The sequence below is a fragment of the Saccostrea cucullata genome, unplaced genomic scaffold (assembly GCF_032062105.1).
Source record: "Saccostrea cucullata isolate Sc308-1 unplaced genomic scaffold, CSIRO_AGI_Scuc_v1 ctg1182, whole genome shotgun sequence".
Classification (NCBI taxonomy): domain Eukaryota; kingdom Metazoa; phylum Mollusca; class Bivalvia; order Ostreida; family Ostreidae; genus Saccostrea; species Saccostrea cuccullata.
In genome coordinates, this window is record NW_026925962.1 from 48,820 (window position 1) to 70,654 (window position 21,835).

At 30.9% G+C, this 21,835-nt stretch overlaps 1 protein-coding gene across 1 annotated transcript; it reads right to left on the reverse strand.

The window, feature by feature from the left end:
• Positions 1-243: 243 nt before the first annotated feature.
• Positions 244-19,336, reverse strand: LOC134270178 (major facilitator superfamily domain-containing protein 1-like). The gene is made up of 14 exons (XM_062752367.1): positions 19,255-19,336; positions 15,083-15,291; positions 14,670-14,737; positions 11,171-11,279; positions 10,696-10,798; positions 9,125-9,223; positions 8,752-8,863; positions 5,444-5,500; positions 4,884-5,040; positions 3,411-3,508; positions 2,817-2,929; positions 2,405-2,452; positions 1,807-1,876; positions 244-1,392 (listed from the first exon to the last, which is right to left on the reverse strand). Exons 1-14 carry the CDS (start codon positions 19,334-19,336, stop codon positions 1,374-1,376), a joined length of 1,344 nt encoding a protein of 447 aa, XP_062608351.1. The 3' UTR covers positions 244-1,373.
• Between the last annotated feature and the right edge of the window lie 2,499 nt (positions 19,337-21,835).

Below are 21,835 nucleotides of genomic sequence, written 5' to 3' on the forward strand. Positions count from 1 at the left end.
CATTTTTTTGTTTTTTTGTAAGTAAATTATTTTTCCAACCTCCATGCTACATGCCTGGGGACTACAAAGATATTGTCAGTAAGAAAGTCCAGTATATTTTTAACATCAACATCAGTGTGCATAGAATCAGAATGATTTTAAACAAATTAATTTTGTAGGTGGCCTGTCAAAAAATAGGAAAACTCTAGGTTCCATTATTATTTCCAAACCAGTTGTGTATAATATTGAAACACATTTCATTAATTGTATGGACTAGCTATTTATTTCACTGAAGATGATATTCTTAAACAAGGCTGAAATGCATTTAACTTAAGACAATAAACTTTCATAGCTAAGGCCATGGAAGTTAATTTATTGGTTCTCAGGCTTTTTTTTCAAGAAATATGATGAGGGAGGGGGGCACTTTTTTTTTTTACTTTTTTATTGCCCCCAAAAGTGAAACATGACGTGGCAGCTTTTTACATTGAACAAAACCTCAAAAAATGATGAGGGAGGCGATTTGTGCTTTTATTTTATTGATTTAGCAATAATAAGGGTAAACAAGACACCCTTGGAAAAGATGAGGAAGGTCCTGAGAGCCAAGAAATTAATTTTTTATGGCCTAACATATATTCAATGAAAGCATAAACATATTTGAAAAAATACAACTTATTACCAAAATAAACAAAATTCAGGTTCTGTTCCATTGTACAATATTCCATGTCACTTATAACTTGTTTTAAAACAATGTTTGATTTGATTACAAAATGCAATCTATTCAGTGATCACCTCCTTTTATGTTGGACAATGTTTTGACCTCTCCATAGAAAATGTACATTGAAGGTGATCCAGTTAATAATACAAACTTCATAGTCACAACAGCATTGAATTGTCATGTATATTGTGTAAAAATTATTTTTACTGCAAATTACTTTTTGAACTTGCTTATACATGTTTCAGCATACGGTAAAATCCTTTTTCTTTTGTTATTTTTTAAATTTAAATTATGTATTTCAGTATATAATTATTAAATCTCTGGTCTCATATAGTTTAAAATTATCAGTTGTAAAGTTTAACATCATTTTAATTAAGTTTAAAACAAATTTTAGAGAATTTGTATTATGCATGAAAAATAAAATGCAATTTCCTTTTTTTTTTTCTTGTAAAATTGTCATATTAATATCACCATAGTGTGAGACAGTGTGAGACTGGCATTCCTAATTTTCTTAACGATCCTGAATGTTGAACTACAGGTGTATATTGATATTTAAATTTGTTCATATCGACCATTAAATCCTCAGTTTTGGTCAATCACCGATCCTCTCCCAGACTTCTCGTGACTTGTCCACCTCCACATATCACAGAATTCGTAAAATATTTCAACATGGCACCATTCAATCCAATAGTTTTTTCCTATGAAATCAAGAGAATTATTGATACTCAGAGTAAACATCAATTATAGTCTCACACTTATACAAGATAGACTTGATACATATACAATTAATTGCAAAATATCTCTGTTCGTGATAACACTTAATAACGATACACCTACATGTTGTTAAAGTTAGTCATCTATCAAATCATTGCTAATTATTACATTCATTAACACTTCTTTGAAAGCACATGAGAATCTGATAAATTTCACCTAAAATTTCAGGTATGTCTAAAAAATTTTCAGCTGCAGAAAAGCATTTAAATATCATAAGCTTTTGCATTACAAATAAATTTGCCTACTCAATTTTTAAAGATGGCGCTTTCAAAAAAGTATTTAGTAAAACCTAAATAAAATGAGCCTCTCATGAAAAACTGATGCTTGAGTTAACTCACTCCTCTCCCTGCTCAGAATTAAGGGCTGCTAATTTCCTCCTTTCTTTTGCTGAAAGATTAAGCTTTCCACCTGTGAATAAAAATTTCATTTTTTCTAAATTTTGTGTAAAATAAATTGAAATATACAAGCTTTCACCCTGAAAAATTCGTTTTTTCCACAATCATCCACAATTTTCTTTTTTAATATGCTAATTTTTTGAAGGGGAAAAAAGATATATTTTTAATTTTTATACTAATTAAAGGATATTCCTCTGTTTTTATTGCAAGTGGCAGACAAGTATTCCTATGAAGCATAAACTGAAGTTGGTCCATATTGTTTTCATTAATGAGAATATATTTGAATATTTCATGGTTAAGTTTATTTAATTTGACCTTAAAATAAATGTTAAAGCTATCCATCAAATAGTCAATTGAATGCTACCGATTCAATTTGATAATTGATAGCAGATTTGGTCTGAATTTGCAATACTGAATACCAGTATTACAATGAGAAAAGCCTTAAAAAATGCACATACATAATCACAACCTTAAGTCAAATTGTATAGTAAAGAAAAGCTTCCAATATTTGTTTCACAAGGTTACAGAAACTTTTTTTTACCTTTAGAGGCATCCACTAAATAGAGCAGCACAGCAGCTATAAGGGCCACTGAAAAAAATATGAATGTATTAAATAACTAAGCTATTTGTTTGTAAATTACACTTTGCATATCACTTTTTACATGTTAAAATTTTGAGAAATTGTTTTCAAAAAAACTTTTTAAAACAGCTCAGAACAGAGATTCAACAACGTCTTATTCCACAAAGTTGTGCAAATGAATTGAAAAACATCAAGAACATCAATAACGGTTTTTTTTTTATGCTGAAGTAGAATCATATTTCTCAAAAACATAATTCTTACCAATATGTAGAATACAAAGGTGATTATGATATTTGTGATAAAGAATATAATCCTATTGTCTTATGAAAATAATTTAAAGTGAAAGTAATTGAGAGAAATCCTGGCATCATACCACAGAGACATGCCAAGAAGAAGACTTCCAGGATGAGATAGCCTTTGGAATCAACAATAGCACCAGCTACTATAGCTATCACAGCTAGACCCAAATTCTGTATAGCCTGCATGCTACAAAACAATCAAAATCAGCAAGCTACAGTAGCTATCTCTGAGAGCTTTTATTGCAATTACAGTGAGCTACAATAGCAATTACAGTGAGCTACAATAGCAATCACAGTGTGCTATCATAGCAAGCTGCAGCAGTGATTGAGCTTCAATTGTTTTCTTAGCAAGCTACAATAGCTATCAAAGTGATGTACAACAGTTTTCACAACTAAATCAGATATATGCTTTATTCACTATTGATAAATCAGGCAGTGACAATCAACAATAAATCAATTACAGATCTTTCAATTTCAAGCCCATAATGAATGACAAGTGATTTTATTATTCTGACAAGAGAATCCATGGAAACAGATAAAGAATATTGATTTATGTCAATAAATTTAATTTCACAAAGTATCTTTAATAGCAAAAAACAATTCACAATGAGGTACAGAAAAAAGAACAAGGATTAGCTGTGGTCTACTAATGCAGACATTTTACTTACATGCCATAAGCTGTTCCAAGTTGTGTTGATTTTACGATCTGTGCTGTGATTGGCCAAAGAGCACTGGCAAGAATGGAATAGGCTAGGCCCATACATGACTGCAATGTCCATAATATAGCTTAATGGTAAGAGTATTATTCTAGTCAGAATTTGTTTCACAAAACATTGACAAATAAACCGTAGACTTTCCAAAACTTGAAGTTAACATGAACACATCATGAATATATTGTGTAATCAGTTTAATTTTTGAGGGTCAATGTTCATAAGCAAGCAAACTTTTATTTGGTTGGGGGGACATTATTTCTTGAGTACTTCAACTTGTTTATACAGTAGATGTAAAGAATTAATCTATATGTTTAAAAAATAATAATTCATGAGGATGTAAATAAGTGGCTAAGGTGACCCACGAAATCCATGAACTTTAAACCCCATAAACAAAGATGATACCACAGTAAAACTTCATTATTCAATTTATATACATTTATCTCATACGTGTTGGGGATACAGCCCTATAGATTAACTTGTGCTTTATCCACGTTAGATGCTTTATCAATAGCACTTCTGGTTTTGACATGATCCCTCGCTTCAAGATTTTATTCTATTGAAACTTTTATTTGTGAAAATCATTGCTCTAATAAAATGAATGATAAAGAGCGATTATATTGTAGACTCGTATATGTCAAAGAGGTGTCTTATTTTATCAAGGAACCTGTATTGGCTACTTGAAGTCAGATGTTAACCCCCCCGCCTTTAAACCGTTTTTGGAGAAAGTAAAGCCTAGGCCTAGCAGTTACGTTGTTGTTATAAGATTCCTTTAACAACCTCAATAATGCTTTCTTATATTATACTACCTATGCCTACCTACTAATGTAGGTATAACTTACCATGGATCATCAATGAATCTACAAGTAGGCCCCTAGCCTTACCTAACACGTTTTGTATGCCATCGTCCAAAGAATTCATTTTCACTATCCCATGGTCCTTACAACTTTCAATCAGAAGTTCGTTTGATGTAAAGCTCCAACAAATGTTTTCAAAGACGCAGATAGCAAAAATTCTAAATTTTGAACACAATCTACTTTCTTTCGAGGCATGTCAACTTCAACGGTGCTACGTCATCAAGTTATACGTCATCAATTTGAATTAGCAATCATTCATGTAGTTTCACAGGGGAAGTCTCAAAGTTTTGTTAAGACGAAATTAAGTCCATCGTATGAGATGAATAGTACATCTATAATTGTGTGATTTGATAATGGCTTTATCCAACTCGTTGAAATTGGCAAGCCTCGCGAATATATACACCATTTCAACTCGTTGGATAAAGCCAATATCAAATTACACAATACAGATATCCTCTATGTATTTGTTTCTCTCTTACACCAGCAAAAACAAATTGAACATGAATTTTGCTTTCAATTCTGATTTGACAGCAATGTATGATATTGATAAAATTAAATTACAACACTTCCTTACCATAGCCACATAAGGATTAAGGAAGGTGAAAGCTAGGAGGGCGTGACACCCTATTGTACACACAGTCCCCAAAATAACCCAGAAAATATTCTTCCCAGTGCGGTCAATCAGAAAGCCAAAGACAGGGGAGGCGACTGCTGATATAATGTACACCAAACTGAAATAGATAAAAAAAATTTCATAAGCAAATAAACCAAAAATTAATGTTTTTTACAGGACCTTAAAGAAAGTGAATATCTCATTGCAAAATTGTGGAATATTTATTTATTCAATTAACTTTGGTGCATTCCTCAAGCTTCTGCTTGTAACATCAGTATACTTTAAACCAAATTTTATTTGCGACGATTAATTTTCACGATCAATCCTTTTTTGGTCTGTTGTTAATAGGCAAAGAGACTTTAAGGATCGATTTGCGGCTAGAAATATTCATGAAGACGAGTCTCTCGCGAACCTAACGAAAATTTCTAGCATGCAAAAAAAAGGTGGTTTACAGTATACAGTATATACATGAGCAAATTATTGGAAAGTTCTAGAACTTTTTCTGTTAATCAAAAGTGTACCTGTTCACATTGTTTGCTAAACTTGGATCAAAGCCCCACTTCATCTCAAAGAACACCCTGAAAAAATAACAAATCAACTACACAATAACACTTAGCAATTAAAACGGCATTTCAATAAACAAATAAATTACATATTAATTCAATTATGTTATGAATCATCCCATTTGATTTTAATGTTTTAACAGTCACTGACCTTTAATTTATAGCACTATAGACAACTTAATTAGGTTCTGAATCATTCTTAACATCAATTAAAACAAGAGGCCCATGGGCCTTATAGGTCACCTGAGTATCATGTAACAACTTTACAACAATTGAATTTGGTTCGTGTTTTAAACCAGAGGCCTTGAAATTCACAATTTTGAAAGAGGCACCATGCTTACTCTGTTTACTTAATACCTAGAGGTAGATCAGCTAGAGTAACAAAGAGAAAATGCACTTCCACTTTATAACCAGTTGTGCACCTCACCCCAAAGGAAGCACTGACCCTTTGGCAACATATTTCAAAATTTTGGAAATATCGTCATAAAATGGTTGATTAATACCAAAGAGCAGATTTCGAAGCATTAATTTATTTTCATATTATGTAACACCCCCATACCCCTGACCCAGGGGGCATGAAATTAATCATTTTGCTAGATGCACCTTTCTATTCATAAATATATATACTTGGATCATTGGCATAATACCCAGCAGCAAAGGAATTAATGTATTTTTACTATATAATCAAAAGAGAGAGCCCAACACCAAATGGCAAAACCCCTGAAACAGGGGCCATGAAATTCACTAATTTGGAAGAGGCACTCTTGCTCATTATAACTATATATATATTAAGTTAGTTTATTTAATACCCAGAAGCAGAGAAGAAGATTTTCAAAGAATTAATGCATTTTCACTATATAATCAATAGACCCTGGGGCCATAAAATTCACAATTTCGGAAGAGGCACTCTTGCTCATTATAACTATATATATACTAAGTTAGTTTATTTAATGCCCAGAAGCAGAGAAGAAGATTTTAAAAGAATTAATGCATTTTCACTATATAATTAATAGAGGCCTGTCCTAACACCAGAACCCCTGACCCTGGGGCCATAAAATTCACAATTTTGGAAGAGGCACTCTTGCTCATCATAACTATGTACTTAGTTAGTTTATTTAATGCCCAGGAGCAGAGAAGAAGATTTTAAAAGAATTAATGCATTTTCACTATATAATCAATAAAGCCCCGCCCTAACACCAGAACCCCTGACCCTGGGGCCATAAAATTCACAATTTTGGGAGAGGCACTCTTGCTCACCATAACTATGCATTAAAGTTTGTTTATTTAATACCCAGGAGCAGAGAAGAAGATTTTAAAGGAATTAAAGCATTTTCACTATATAATCAATAAAGCCCCACCCTAACACCAGAACCCCTGACCCTGGGGTCGTATAATTCATAATTTTGGAAGAGGCACTCTTGCTCATCATAACTATGTACTTATTTAGTTTATCTAATACCAAGGAGCAGAAAAGAAGATTTTCAAAGAAATAATGCATTTCCACTATATAATCAATAGAGCCCCGCCCTAGCACTAGAACCCCTGACCCTGGGGCCATGAATTTCATAATTTTTGTAGAGGACTCAATGTTCATTACATTCATGCCAACAGTTTACCTACTTGATGTCCAGGAGTAAAGAAGATTTTTAAAGATTTCATTAATTTTAGTGGTTTTGGCCCCACCCCTCAGGCCCCAGGGGGGCGGGGACCATAAAATTCAAAATTTTTGTTTCCCTTCATCCATAGATGCTATATACAAAATTTGGTTGAAATTGGTTCAGTGGTTTCAGAGAAGAAGCTGAAAATGTTTAAATGTTAACACACGACGCACGACAACAGAAGAAAACAGATAGCAATAGGTCACCTGAGTGACTCAGGTGACCTAAAAATACATGGCTGAGATAAAATAAGGCCTGAATCTCAAGATATTTACTAGAAAATAAATCTCACTTTACTAATGAGATAAAAATTGCATGTTGGCAATTTTGAATACTGCATTCCTGATTTATGAAAATTACTGATTTGTTTAATTTCTAATTCTGGGGTGCAGTATCTGATGGGGAATACTAAGTAGGTCTAGGAAATGATTTATCAAGCACCTGCTTGAAGATGACAGGTTTATAAACCTCGCTATTAGAGAATTACTTTACAAAAATTGGAAAGGAATTTCTTCCGGCATTTCCTCTGAATTGATAATGTTAGCATCACTTTTAAGAAGAGTGCAAAGCAAATAAATTGCACTGGTGTGCAATTTGCAAGCCCAAAAATTTAACCAGACCTCAAGGTTAATATTGATAAGATGTATTTTAAAGTTGATCAATAGATCAGATACAAAAGAAAAGAGACAATTCAATACTATGAAAGTTTTTGAGCATAGTTACAATTGTTAAAGGTACTTGAACACAGATTTGAAGTCAATATTTTCTCTATAATATTACGACTTATATATTTTGATAGCATTTCACACAAAAATTAATTAAAAATCTTGCTTCAGTTAAAAGTTATTAAAACTTCAAATTTTTTGGCGGGTTTGATTGACTCATCCTTGCACTTTCACAAATTTTAACCTTATTCTTAATCCTTAGGAAAAGTGGCAATCTTTTTGTGTATTAATGAGAAATATTAAAACTTTTATCCAGAAAAATAATTTTATTCAGAGTAGAAATGTTAGAAAGCAAAATTCATTCACAAGTATCGTCATTCCGTACTAAGAGTTGCGTACAGAGTTTAGCAAATCAAGCACACTTGTGTTATGTACACAGTTTTGTAAACAGGACTCGATGTTGATGTTTACAATTCACCGGGTGCGTTCAGTCGTCACAGTCTGCTTACCACAACTGCACGGAAGGCCAATATATTGTGAGTTTGTTTTGCTTTCAAACATGTCTACTCTAAATTTTCTGCATTATAGTATTGATATTTTTCATTTATACACAACAAGATTGTCACTTTTCCTAAGGATTAAGAATGAAATTAAATTTGTGAAAGTGCAAGGATGTGTCAATCAAACCCGCCAAAAAATTTGAAATTTTAATATCTAGCTTTTATATGAAATAAGATTTTTAATTAATTTTTGTGTGAAATGCTATTAAAATATATAAGTCGTAATATTATAGAGAAAATAATAACTTCAAATCTGTGTCCAAGTACCTTTAACATAAATATGTAACAATACGGTCAGTTCTACAAAACTAATCACTCATTCATTAGGCCAACTGTTTTATCTAGCCCTGTAAGAGTTGGGAATAATGTAGAGATATACTTACAATCCTAATCCAATAAATGGAAACACTGCTACATAGTACCCCACACATATAATACACAGGAGCCAAAAGGTTAAAGGGAAATACTTCACATCTGTAATCCTGATGGCCTCATCTAAAAAGGTCAAAGGCCAATGATGACATACAAAAACCAATACAAATCCTTGTGACCTTCGCTTGCTGGGAACTTATTTTTAATATGACTTGTAAACTTTTATAATCTTTTTAAATTGAATATGATTTTAAACAAGTATATGTCATTGTCAGAATATAAGAGTCAGAAAATAAAAAGAATTATTTGTTTCGTGAATTTACCATTGTATCCCACGACACATAAGTCAGAGATATTAAATATAAAAAATTATCAGTCTCTCACCTGAGGTTACATTGGCTCTCTTTAGAATTCTGTCTGCTCTTTTATCAAAGAAACTTAGGACAAGTGCACAAATCAAGGAAAATATGCACATAATAGCCCCTAGAAAATAAAAAAAATATAGAGGATATTCAATGTTTTGTTGAATATGGAATTTATTCCACTCGTGGGACAGGATTTTTGATATTTTCACAAGTGCGAAGCACGAGTGAAAATATCAAAAAATCCTGTCTCACGAGTGAAATAAATTCCATATTCAACTACAAAACATTGAATTTTCTGTTTATTACATTTTTAAAAAAAAATCTTTGATTTTTCCTTTGCCTCTGTCTTTTTGTAATACAGTCATAGGCTCGTGACGTTATAGTTGAGCGGTTGAGACGTCATAGCTAAGTGAGATGAAAACACTGTAAACATGGATTTAGCAACATATTTTTGGTAATTTTGACAGTTTTATTCGCTGTCAGAATGGTTTATTTATTTCCATGTATCTTATATTAGGTCAAGGAAGATTTTTTTACAGCAATCTTCATTATGGGAAGGGAAATCGAGAGTTTTCCCGCACTTCTGATATTCGTCACACTGTGACAGGATATCATTTTGATATCCTTTCACACTGTGACAGGATATCATTTTTATTCAATGAATAAATTACAGTATTTCACGGGTAAAATTTAATAAAAAATTGTACTTCATTAATACATAGGGCTCCTAGAAGATGTTACTTGACAACAGGGGATGCTTACTCCTCCAAGGCACCTGATCCCACCTCTGAAATTTCTGGTGCACATTTTTATGCCCTGATTACAGATTTTTATTGTATATTCATAAAATATACATGAAAAAAAATCAACAAATAAATGTAAATGAAATTATAGTGAAACAAAATCTAGTTAAACATTCATATTAATTTTCAAAGTATGATCTCTATCCCACAAAATCAAAAGCTTAGTTAGTTCAAAACTAGTTTTCTTGTCTGAATCCTACATATTCAGATGGGAATAACACTCAAGCACACACTGAATATACCAGGTAAGTACTATGTACTCTTAAAATTAATAGTGGCCAATTCCATGCCACTTCTCAGTTAAAAGTACCAATTGCATACCACTTCTCAGTTTAAAGTATCGATTCCATACCACATCTCAGTTAAAAGTTCCAATTCCATACCACTTCTCAGTTAAAAGTTCCAATTCCATACCACTTTTCAGTTAAAAGTATTGATTCCATACTATTTCTCAGTTAAAAGTACCATTTCCATACCACTTCTCAGATAAAAGTACCTATTCCATACCACTTCTCAGTTAAGATTCCCGATTCATACCACTTCTCAGTTAAAAGTACTGATTCCATACCACTTCTCAGTTAAAACTTAAAAGTACCAATTCCATACCATTCACCAATCAAAAAGCACCAAAACGAAATCACTCAATAATAAAAATTACCAATTCCATAACATTTACCAATCAAAAACATCAATTTCATTCCACTCACCAATCAAAAGCAACATATCCATACCAAATACTAAATCTTTACCACTTATTAAATGAAAAGCACTAAATTTATCTACTTACCAATCATAAGCACCACTCCTAGACTGGTGTATTCATGTTTGAACCCCATGCCACTTATCAACTGGTAGATTGGCTGCATGATGTTCATATTCACAGTACTGCCCTAAAATTTTCATATATGCATATTTAATACTACTGTAACAATACTATTCCCACAATTTAGAAATACATGTATTATGTATTCCTAAGTAACTATTAAAATATTCAAGTACTGAGAAGTAAAGTTATGACAGACAAACACAGATCAGAATTTGCTTGATTGGTAGACATAATCTCCATGATGGAGTGTAAACAAACTTCCAGCAAATCTTTGCTACCCAAGATTCCTCCAACAAAGTGCAACATTATTCAATATATTATTTTAAACCAGTAATACACATAAATTATAAGAAGTTATAGTCATTGCTTAAGACCTGTACATCTTAGAATTTGACCATCATGAAGCTCAAAACTACCATATATACTGGCCACTTACCACCCTAGAAAAACTGAGTTGAAGACCAAACACCATGTTGAGTTCTTTCCCCTGGAACCATTTTACAGCATAAGTATTCTGGGCTACACAGAGAGATTCTCCTCCAATGCTGAAATCAGATTAGATGTTCAACATTAGCTACTGAATTTTTAACTGCCATAGAGAACAAATATTAACCCTTTGTGTGCTGACTTGTTTTACGTGCGCTGTAAAAAAATATCAACAAAATTATCACAATGGTGTACTAAAATGCAAATATCTAAAATTTGACACCCAATTTGCTTGAAATTTGGCAAATATATAGCAAATGTTATGTTTTTTAATCTATACTATTTTTTTTTTAAATCTAATATTTTATGTTGCCATGGTAACCAAATTTTCAAAAAAATTATTTTAAAATAACTTCTTAGCATTTTAACTATATTTTTCAGAGAAAATATTGCACTTTGATGAAAAAAAAAAAATCAATCTCTTTAAAAATTCAATTTTAGTTTAATATTATGCAAAAAAAAAAAAATTAAAAACTCAATGATAAAGTCAATGTTATATATACCATTATATTGTGAAAAGTCATTGTATACTTATCTGAGTAAGGGATATATTCATGTAGGTTTAAGTGAATTCTGATTCAAGTTAATGGATTTTTTTCAGATTTTAACTAAAAAAGAGTATAAATTGAAGATTCAGTTAGCCTGTAAATATAAAACCAGTGATTATTTTAAGAAATATAGGCAACACCTCAAAGAATAATATATCTTGGAGCAAATTGGCACAACAATGAACTAATTGCTGTTACTAGTATTCATTTTCAAATTAAAGCAGTCAATATGTTAAATAAATTAAAAAAAAAAATAAAATAACATTACATAAGATATGGTCTTATTTTCTAATGACTGGTATCTAACAGCCCTAAATATACCTAGTAACAAATCTTTTTTTTTTAATTTAAAATTTGCTTTTATTGAAGAAAAGTTCCGTGTTATTTGTAAAGTTTACCATACAGTACTTCTCACTCTGTAAGAAATATGTGGCATTTAAAAGTTCCTGGCTGGCAACAATAATTGCCAGCCACTTTAAATTTTAAAAATTTGAGCACCTTTAACAGTCATTTATAATGTTTTCAAAAATGACCGTTCAATGTGGTTCTGGTGAATAACAGTTTTGATTTTTTTCAATTGATTTTAGTTAATGATGGTTCAGATATGTACCATAATATAAAAGAAATACTTTTAAGTTTATGGTCTAATGGTATGGGTCATGGATATACCACTTCTCAGTCAAAAGTACCCATTCCATACCACGTCTCCTTGTTACAAAGTACCCCTCTGGATTTGCAAGTGAAACCACTAATAAGAATTTGGGTTGTGTCTGCAAGGATAAAGATAACTTTAAGGAGGGATATGTAATGGTTGTGCTATGGGTATTCATACCACTTGAAGCTCCTGAGTTTAAAAGTACGTAGTTACCATACATTTTCTCCTTTCCTATTACACAAGTTTTAAATGTGCCTGAATTTTTACTTCAACAAAAAAGTTAAAACTTAAAAGTACCAATTCCAAATTACCATAATTTTAAACAGAACCTGGGTGAATTTAAAACAGGGCAAAAGCACCAAAACGAAATCACGAAAATAACCCTGTATAAGTAATGAAATTTATATTTTACACTATGGGATTTCTTTGTATTCTTAGTAACTATTCATATTATAAACATATCCAAAATGTAATCATTTACCAGGAATCATTTTTGAAAAAAAAAAAAATTTCAATTTGAAAAAAAATTCCAGCAAATCAGCCTTTTTTCTGTATTCATTTACTGTTAAGCAACATGGAATCCTTGGGCCTTATAAATTTGTAAACTAGAGGACATATTACATATTAGTAGGTGAAAACTTGTACAGTGTGTACTTTCTTTACCACTTATTACAAATGATTCGTTATAAAGAAATCAATTAAATTTAAATTGGGTATCCTATATCTGTAAATTCACAATATTCGCTTTAGTACTAACCACTCCAGTCTTTATTGTAATTTACTGAACAGATGTACATGCAAGTCCATACGATTTACAAATTACTCATTCTAAAGACCCATGCAAAAATGACACTTAATTTTAAACTGGTAGATTTGGTGAATTTTTTAATTTTGTGTGTGCATGTATAGGTTCACAGTACTGTTTTTGGTTTTTAATAAAAATTTTCATATATGCTTTTTTTCTGCAAAATATTTTTAAACTTGGTTTTAAAAAAATTCTGATATATGTAATACAAATTATTTTCACTTACTAATTAGGTCCCATGCAAACAATTTAGAAATACATATTTTGGTTTTATGTATTCCTCATCAAGGAAATAAAAAGTATTTTAACTATTAAAATATTCAAGTAGTCATTGAGAAGTCAGCACTTCAAAATTTTTTCATCACTTTTTACCATTTTCATGTATATGCACAAACACAGCATCAGAATTTGACACTATATAGAAAAAATGATTGGTAAAAATTTTACAATAATCTGTTATAAAAAAATATTTGAAAGTTTTCCATGATGGAGTGTAGAACAAACTTCCATGATTGTCAATTATAAAATCATTTGTCATGAATTAATTTTGCTGACCAAAAATATGTTGATGGATATATATTCTCTATATATTCCTCACTTATTAACAATAAAGTGCAACATTATTCACATATATTATTTTTTAAACCAGTACATTTTTACACATAAAAAAAATTATAAGAAGTTATAGTTCAAATGCTTTTTATTAACAAGACTTCAAATTATTTTTTGTTAACCTTTATTTCAAAGCAAAGCTTGATTTACATATGAAGCTGCACAGAAAAACTATCTCGCGCATATATACTGTAATGCCTACTTACAAAACACCAAATAAACAAATAAACTACCGTATGTCCAAAATATAAAACTTTGCCGACCATGTAAGCTCTCGATATGCTTCAGACTGAAGTTCAGTAGCATGTGCATCCTACTTTCGTTTTAACAGGAAGAACTTCGCAAGGTTAAGGTCAAGTCAAGTTAACCAGAGTTTTTCTGCTAAAATATCGAAAATTTCTAAGTAATTTTAAGTCTACTAACACAAATTTACTAGAATTCTTGATTATTAACTATTTTTTGGATTTACCATTTTACAGCATAAGATATTTATTCTGGGTTTCCAAATATACACAGAGAGACCTTCACTTTAATTCACAATTTAACCAATGCTTAATTACCTAAATGTGTTCAGATTAGATGTTCAACATTAGCTACTGAATTTTTAACTACCATAGAGAACAAATATTAAGGGTGTCTTTCTGTCATGAAATTAAAATGTAATTCTACATTGCATAGCATGGTTTGACAAATCCTAATACATGGTGTAAGTTAGACTGGCCTGATTAAAGTTGTAGACTAGATTTGAACCTGGAACCTCTTGCTACCTTAGTAGCTGTTCTCTACCACATAGAGCCAATCTTCCCTGTTATTAGTAATGTCAACTTACCCAAAAACAAATCTTCCCACATTCATAAGCCATACATGGTTAACCAGAGCACCTGCAGCAAACAGCACCTGTAAATAAGAACCAGCATCGTAAAAGCATATAAGGTAAAGACATGTCAGTTTTTTCAGTCACTTATTCTTGAAACTACATTTTGCTTCATTCCCATTCCCTATTCCTGATCATATTTTTTACATCATTTTCACCAAGAAAATCAAATTAAACAAATGAATAAACTTTCATATTCATGCTTATTTGTCATCAATAATGCCATTATATTTGCTAACTGTAAAATTGTCTGATCTTATTGCTAACTATTTTTAGGAAACAATTAAGATCAATGGCTAATTTTTTTTTTACTTATTCAAAGATTCAGTTGATAAATTAATTAATACATAAAATAAGAAAATGGTTACCTGACCCGCGGTAACAAACAGGGAGAAAATGATGGCTCCCATCCTGACCCCAAACACTCGGTCAATAAGGAACCCCCCAAAGAAGCAGAGAATGACGTTAGGCCAGGAGTACCAGGAGTAGAAGCCCATGAAGGTGCTCTCTGAGATGTCCAGGGCCTTTATCATCGTGTCCTGGAGAGCAGCGGGGTTGTCATAGCAGAAGTAGCTCCCTACAAAAATATACAAAAAAACTTTAATTTTTTACATCTAGTAACATAATTTATAATCTGTCAATTGCCTAGTCACTCAACCAATGTATTAATTTCCTTTACCTGACTTGACTAGTATTCCCCCTGGTGACCTTTTCCCCATTCAAAGTCACTTCATGGTCAAGGTCAGGAGGATAAATATATATACACTCCAGGTGTTCAAAGAAAGGTTTTGTCAAATGGAATAAACATGATTCAACCTTTCTAAAGTTAAAGCTGAACACGACTCGTAAAGAGGCATACACCATTTTCGATATCATTACATCTGATACATCAACACCAGGGTATACTCTTCAGATTTGTCACACCTGACTGCTTTATTGTCATGGGTATCGGCATGGAATGGCGACCCGTGTTCATGCTGGTTATCTTGCATTACCTTTGTTTACATTTTATTGCAGTTACATGTATCTGTGTTTGTTTGTTTACTGCACTGACCTGTACAACTATAATTGTAAGTTTCTTTAGTATCTTACTTTCCTGCATTAGATGAAGTATTACATTATTACTGTCGCTACCGATTTCTGTATAGCATACGTCCGTCTACACCAGTGTCGACTGATTACACTGAAAAGAGAATAAGTCCTGCCCTTTATATAGGGGTCTGCAGGTATAGCGATTCTCTGAACAAAAATGGCGGACACATGACTTTTATGAATAGTGTTCAGCTTTAAGGCAAAGATTTTAGCCTTAATTTGCAGACAAGCAGACAGGCAAAACAAACACTATATACCACAAATCTTTTATTACTGAAGCAGTATTTTATTATATTCCTGTGCAGTGCCATATGTAATCATTAGCCTCAGTCAATTGTTGCCACAAAAATTAATAAATTGAACTAAGTACTACATGTAATAACTCATTCTCTGGTCTTTATACAATATAGATTTACATGTCATCATAAATCTGTTCAAAAAACTTAAACTTGGAATGCTGATGTTGAGGGAAATACTTGTGGCATATCATGTGTTAACTTCCTGACTTGTTGGGGTGAACTGAAATGTCTACCTATCTATCATGTCTTGTTCAAAGATATATATGGTAGAAAATAAATAGTTTTACTTAGCCCCAACACAAGTTCACAAAAAATATCTATAAACCTTAGTAAATCAAAATCATGACTTAAAGTCAGCTGTTCATACACTTTATAGCTGAGTATTTCATGTTACTGTGTATAGGGATTAGTCATCCAAATCCAAATAGAGTACCATTCAGTCACTTAAAATTCTCAAGAGGTGATGTTAAGTCCACACAGCAGTCAGCCTGGTATTGAGTGTTTTCCATTGAGGTGATTTAAGCAAGAGTTTTCCCCCATGGTCAGTATGTTGGTCAACATTCCCAGATATAATATTCAACCAAGTTCAATTTGATATATACTGGTTTAACTGAGGTAAAGATAACACTATTTTTCTTATGAATGTACCTTTGTTAAAGCCTCCCATACGGAAAAAAAGGGCAAACAAACTACTATAACAAATTACTAACAAACTACTATGGTTTGAAAGTAGTTTAATAGTATAACAAATCACATGCAAATGAGCTAACAAACTATACTCTAACAAACTACTTTCAAACCACTCTTAGTAACAAATCCATCAGCAAAACACTAGATTTGAATTTTCCTTTACAAATCCACAATATACAGTCACATTTTGAAGTATTTTAACTGTTTCAGAGTAAAGTTTAGCCAATGCAAGTTTTTCCCTTTTGAATATACTGCCATTCCAAGTCATGTCCATGTTCTTATCTGCACTTCCCATAATCCAATGCATAACTGATCTAAACTAGTATAGGAATTATAGGTCAATCTGAAATTGAATAAAAACCCAAAGCTAGTAAAAAGCATACACATCCACATTCACAGAAGGTTATATGAATTACTGTAGTCCAGCCTTAGTTATTTTAGGTAGAAAGGAACTTCATGACATGCATTAAATACCTCTTCTGTATTTAGATCCATCTTTTAATAATGTAAATTGCTGCTTTTTCCAGTCAGGAATCTTACAAAACGATACTAACAATTTGAATGTCCCTTCACCAGTTCCTTTGTTTCTGACCTGCTTGTGGTTTGAAAATTGGCAAATAGGCTAACACCGGATGTAAAGATTAAGCTGTTCTTGGAAACTTCAACAATTCTAGATAATTCAACCCTAAACATGTCTGTAAAGTAATTTCCCATGTGGTTAGATACAAATGCTATACTAATAAAACACTGTTGCAAGACACCAAGTCTAACAAACTATAAAGAAATCACAATCAGCAGAAATGAAAGACTAACAAACCACTTTACTTATTTTTAGAAACAGTGCTTTGTTTGTGCTTCATTAAATGCTATACTATCAAACTACAAACCACTAAAATATAGTTTGTTGGTAGTTTGTTGATGGTTTAATAGTAGTTTGTTAAAAATCTTTTCCGTTTGGGATTAATTCATAATTTTAAGATTGTAAATATTTTCCCCCATATATTTCTTGCATGCATGTTTAAAATTGGTTGCTCAAAGAGAAAAAAATCACTACTTTGCTCAACAAGTACAAGATGGTGGCTAAGGGGAATAACTCCGAGGCAAAATATATGTCATAGGAAAACGGTCCATTATTGTTACAATAAATGGGAGGGGTGCAGACAAGAGATCAGTTATCTACCAGACATCTTTGTTATACCACTATTTCTAGTGACAGTAACAAACATTAATTTGTGAAAAAAAATTGCCCTTGTATATTATTTAGTGACTAAAATGTTAACGTTATAGTAAACACCCTCTCTTACATGTACTTCCCTCTTTATCATGGAAAGAATGTGGCATTTCATTTCCTACTCTGTTACAATAGAAGAAATATAACATAAAAGTAAAACAAGTGTGGGTTGAGACAAGACTGACAAGAAAATGAACTGGAAAAGGACAAATGATACATGTAATGTTGAGTTCAGGAGAATATTTTAATAGGAAATATAAAATTTATGGAAACACTAATCTATACTAGCTGGTATAATGGTTTATGTGAATAAAATGAGATGAGAAAACAGCTGTTATGCAGTCTCTCATAGAGAAAATGATGTCAGTAAATATTTGTAAACATTTATTATTAGAGTGTTTGATTGACATTTCTGTGTGGCTCCAATGTACAAATTTAAGTGGAGTGCCTTTTTATCAAATTAATTATTTTAATTTTCATTATTCTATAGATCAAGTGTTAATTTCCTATCAACTTTTCAATTTTCAAACTCACAAAAAGTTAACAACAGAATAAACATGTGTGTAGACTAGACTTTATCTATGACCTGCAACATAGTTTGGTGGACGATATATCTTGTTACTTTTAATGTGACAATTATGCACATCTTTAACCATGAAACTAAGCTTCTTTGTTAAATTTTTTGATGAGCTATGGCAATATTTTTTTTAATAAAATCAGGATTAAAAATGGCATGGCATGGCACTGTTTGTTAATTGAATGCACATTTGTGTACTGACTTTGATATGAAATGACTTCATCCAAATGGGAAATACTGAAATAAGCCAGATTATTTATTGCACAAAAGTAAATTTCATGCACTATTTATATCAAGTTCAGCACAAGGTCTTTATTAACCATGTAAAAGCATATAATTCATTGATATTTTCTATTTTACTTCTTAATAAATCTATTATTTTTTAATATTATGCCCTTCAGGCATTATAGAATTTGATCATGTGATCGACTTCATGCCATATCCCAATGGAACTCTAAATATGATACAGTGAGGTTGAATACATACAGGAAAAAATTCGCACCCGTGAAGAAACTTTCACTTTCTAACTCTGAATTACTAAACCAATTTTACCCATGCAGGTTTGGTTTCATTTGATGCAGGAAGATGGGGGGCACACATGCATTCGGTGTACATTAATATTTCCCCCTTCCACTTTCTATGAACTCTTACCAAAGCTGAGGAAGCACATGACAAGGATTAGGTTCGATGGAGTGCTTTTATCATTTATCCTCCAAAACTTCTTCTTCATCATCTTCAACCGCTCCAATGTCCTACTCCGTCATTTTTAAATAAACTTAAAAAACTTTTGTGATTCGCTAATCCATTCTTAGCTGCTCTCTCAACTTTTCTGTACTTGTGACACTCACTCATGCGTTATGGGCACAGTGTAAAGACCTGATGAGTGTAATGACCTGATTGACCTGATGAACATAATTTCAAAAAGTAAATGATAAAATACCAAATAAAATAAACTTTTATTATTTAATTTTAAATATCATGTCATTTTCTTTTATAAAACCAAAAAAATAAAATTCTATAAGTCATTTATTTGCATGAATGAGAGATTATTCCAATCAATTCAGTGTAATGACCTGATATTTAGTGTAATGACCTGATGAACGTTTATCTTGTTTTATTTAAAATATATCCTTTTAAAAACTTTTTTTTCTTAAATTTTGGTTACTATTTGTATAACGTTTTAGTAAAAACATAAAAATTGCTTATATTTTGTTTTTACAAACTTTTATATTCATTTCAATTTTGCTACAGTGTAATGACCTGATATGGAATGACCTGATCTATATTGACAAGATAGTTTATTTGCGGATCAGAAGATATATACCTGGTTAATTATTTTTTCAATCATTTCTTAATGATTGAATAGAATATACAGTTCAGTCCTTCTTGCATAGAAAATTTTTTAACACAATTCATGTTGAGATTTTTTTATGTGCAATGGGATAGTGTTAGATGCAAACAATAAGGAATTATATTATCATAACAAATAAAATCAGCAGCCAAAATTATTTTTATAACTTTATTTAGAGTTTCTCTTTACATCTTAAAATTTTATGACTTGTGCCACACGTGGTTTTTGCCAAATTGAATAAATAAATAAAATACTTCACATAGAAAAAACAAAAATAACATGGCGTATTGATTACTTAAAAAAAAATATTAAGAGTAATTTACATGATATTTATGTTATAAATTTTTCCCTTTGCAATTAAAAAAGCCTTACTTTTTATAGTTAAAAGTAGCTTTTAACTGTATCTGATATATTTAAATTCCAAGTCAGAAAAAAATCTGCTACATGCAGTTTTAAATCTGGGATATCTATGAAATTGTGTATTTTACAGGAAAGTCCTATCTTTTTATAAAGTATTTTTTTTTTAACTTTTATTTTAAAAAGTTGAACATATCAAAAATAATATATGACTTAAAATGAAAAGCGATTAACACATATGATTAAAATAATCTAAATACATCTAAGAAAAGGAGGAATGCTACTGTTCTTTTTTCTGTCTAAGACAAACTTTTTAAAGAGAAGTCTTAATTATTCGTTCTTGTAATTTACATGCTTTAGATTTTTAAAAAAAATTTTCCTTACATTACTGAACTTTATTTTAGTCTTTTTTTTTCAAAAAAATGTCGATGTTGAAAAATGAAAGTGGTTTAGTTTTAAGTATGAGAAATTAGTTATAAAGTATTTTTTTAATAAAATGTATGTATCTTACATTTTCTATATTTTACACATGTGTGTATGTTAACAAAGTTAAATGTGTTTTGTGTTTGTTTATCAATTCACACGAGTCTTGGTTTACCATGTTGACTGGGATTACACAGGTGACATACAGAAGCCATATCCAGGGGATTATAATTGGGTAGGGGATATACACATGTACAAACAAGGGGGCAGTGTCTCTTTGACACTATGAATTTTCAATTCATTATTCTCTAAGAAAGGGTCACTTTAAAAAAAATAAATCAAATAAAATTTTTTAAAAAATATGCAAGGGTTTAAAAAAACGACATTTAATTTATAAGTCTTTAAATGAATTGAAAAACACAACAAAAATTAAATATTATACATGTATGTGGAATATTGCAAAATATTTATTTTCATTAATGTGCTTTTTTTTATCATTATTGAATTCTTAAATTATTAAAAATACATTGGCTAATTATCTATACATTCATTCTTTAAACAGTAGAATTTGAGATGAATAAGGTCATATCTGACATTGTCTTTAAAATTAAATTTTCCTATATGCCAGTATAAATGATAAACATTACACACTTGCAAGCTCTATATATACAGTAAATATGAAGCTTAATATTTAATTTTATTTTTTGTAAAAAGATAAATGGGTTTATTCCCTGAATGGCTACTGGAATAAAACAACAAGTAATTATCACACTCAATTAGAGACGATGGACAGTTGACTTACCTGTATGAATAATCTACCATATATATAAAATAAAATGGAAATTTATTTCAGTATTTAATAATTTGAGCACTATATAAATATTTTGTATACATATTTTTTAAATTAATAAGAAATCCAACATAATTATTAAAAACTATAAATTATTTGTAAAGTTCTATTGATTAGCAGCATTGATTTTCACATTGTTGAGATAACACATTTTCACTTTCATAAATACATATTTACAATTTATTTAGTCCATTTCCATATATTTCTTTGCAACTAAAGGATTGCTATGCAAGGTGAAGAAGTTCATAAAC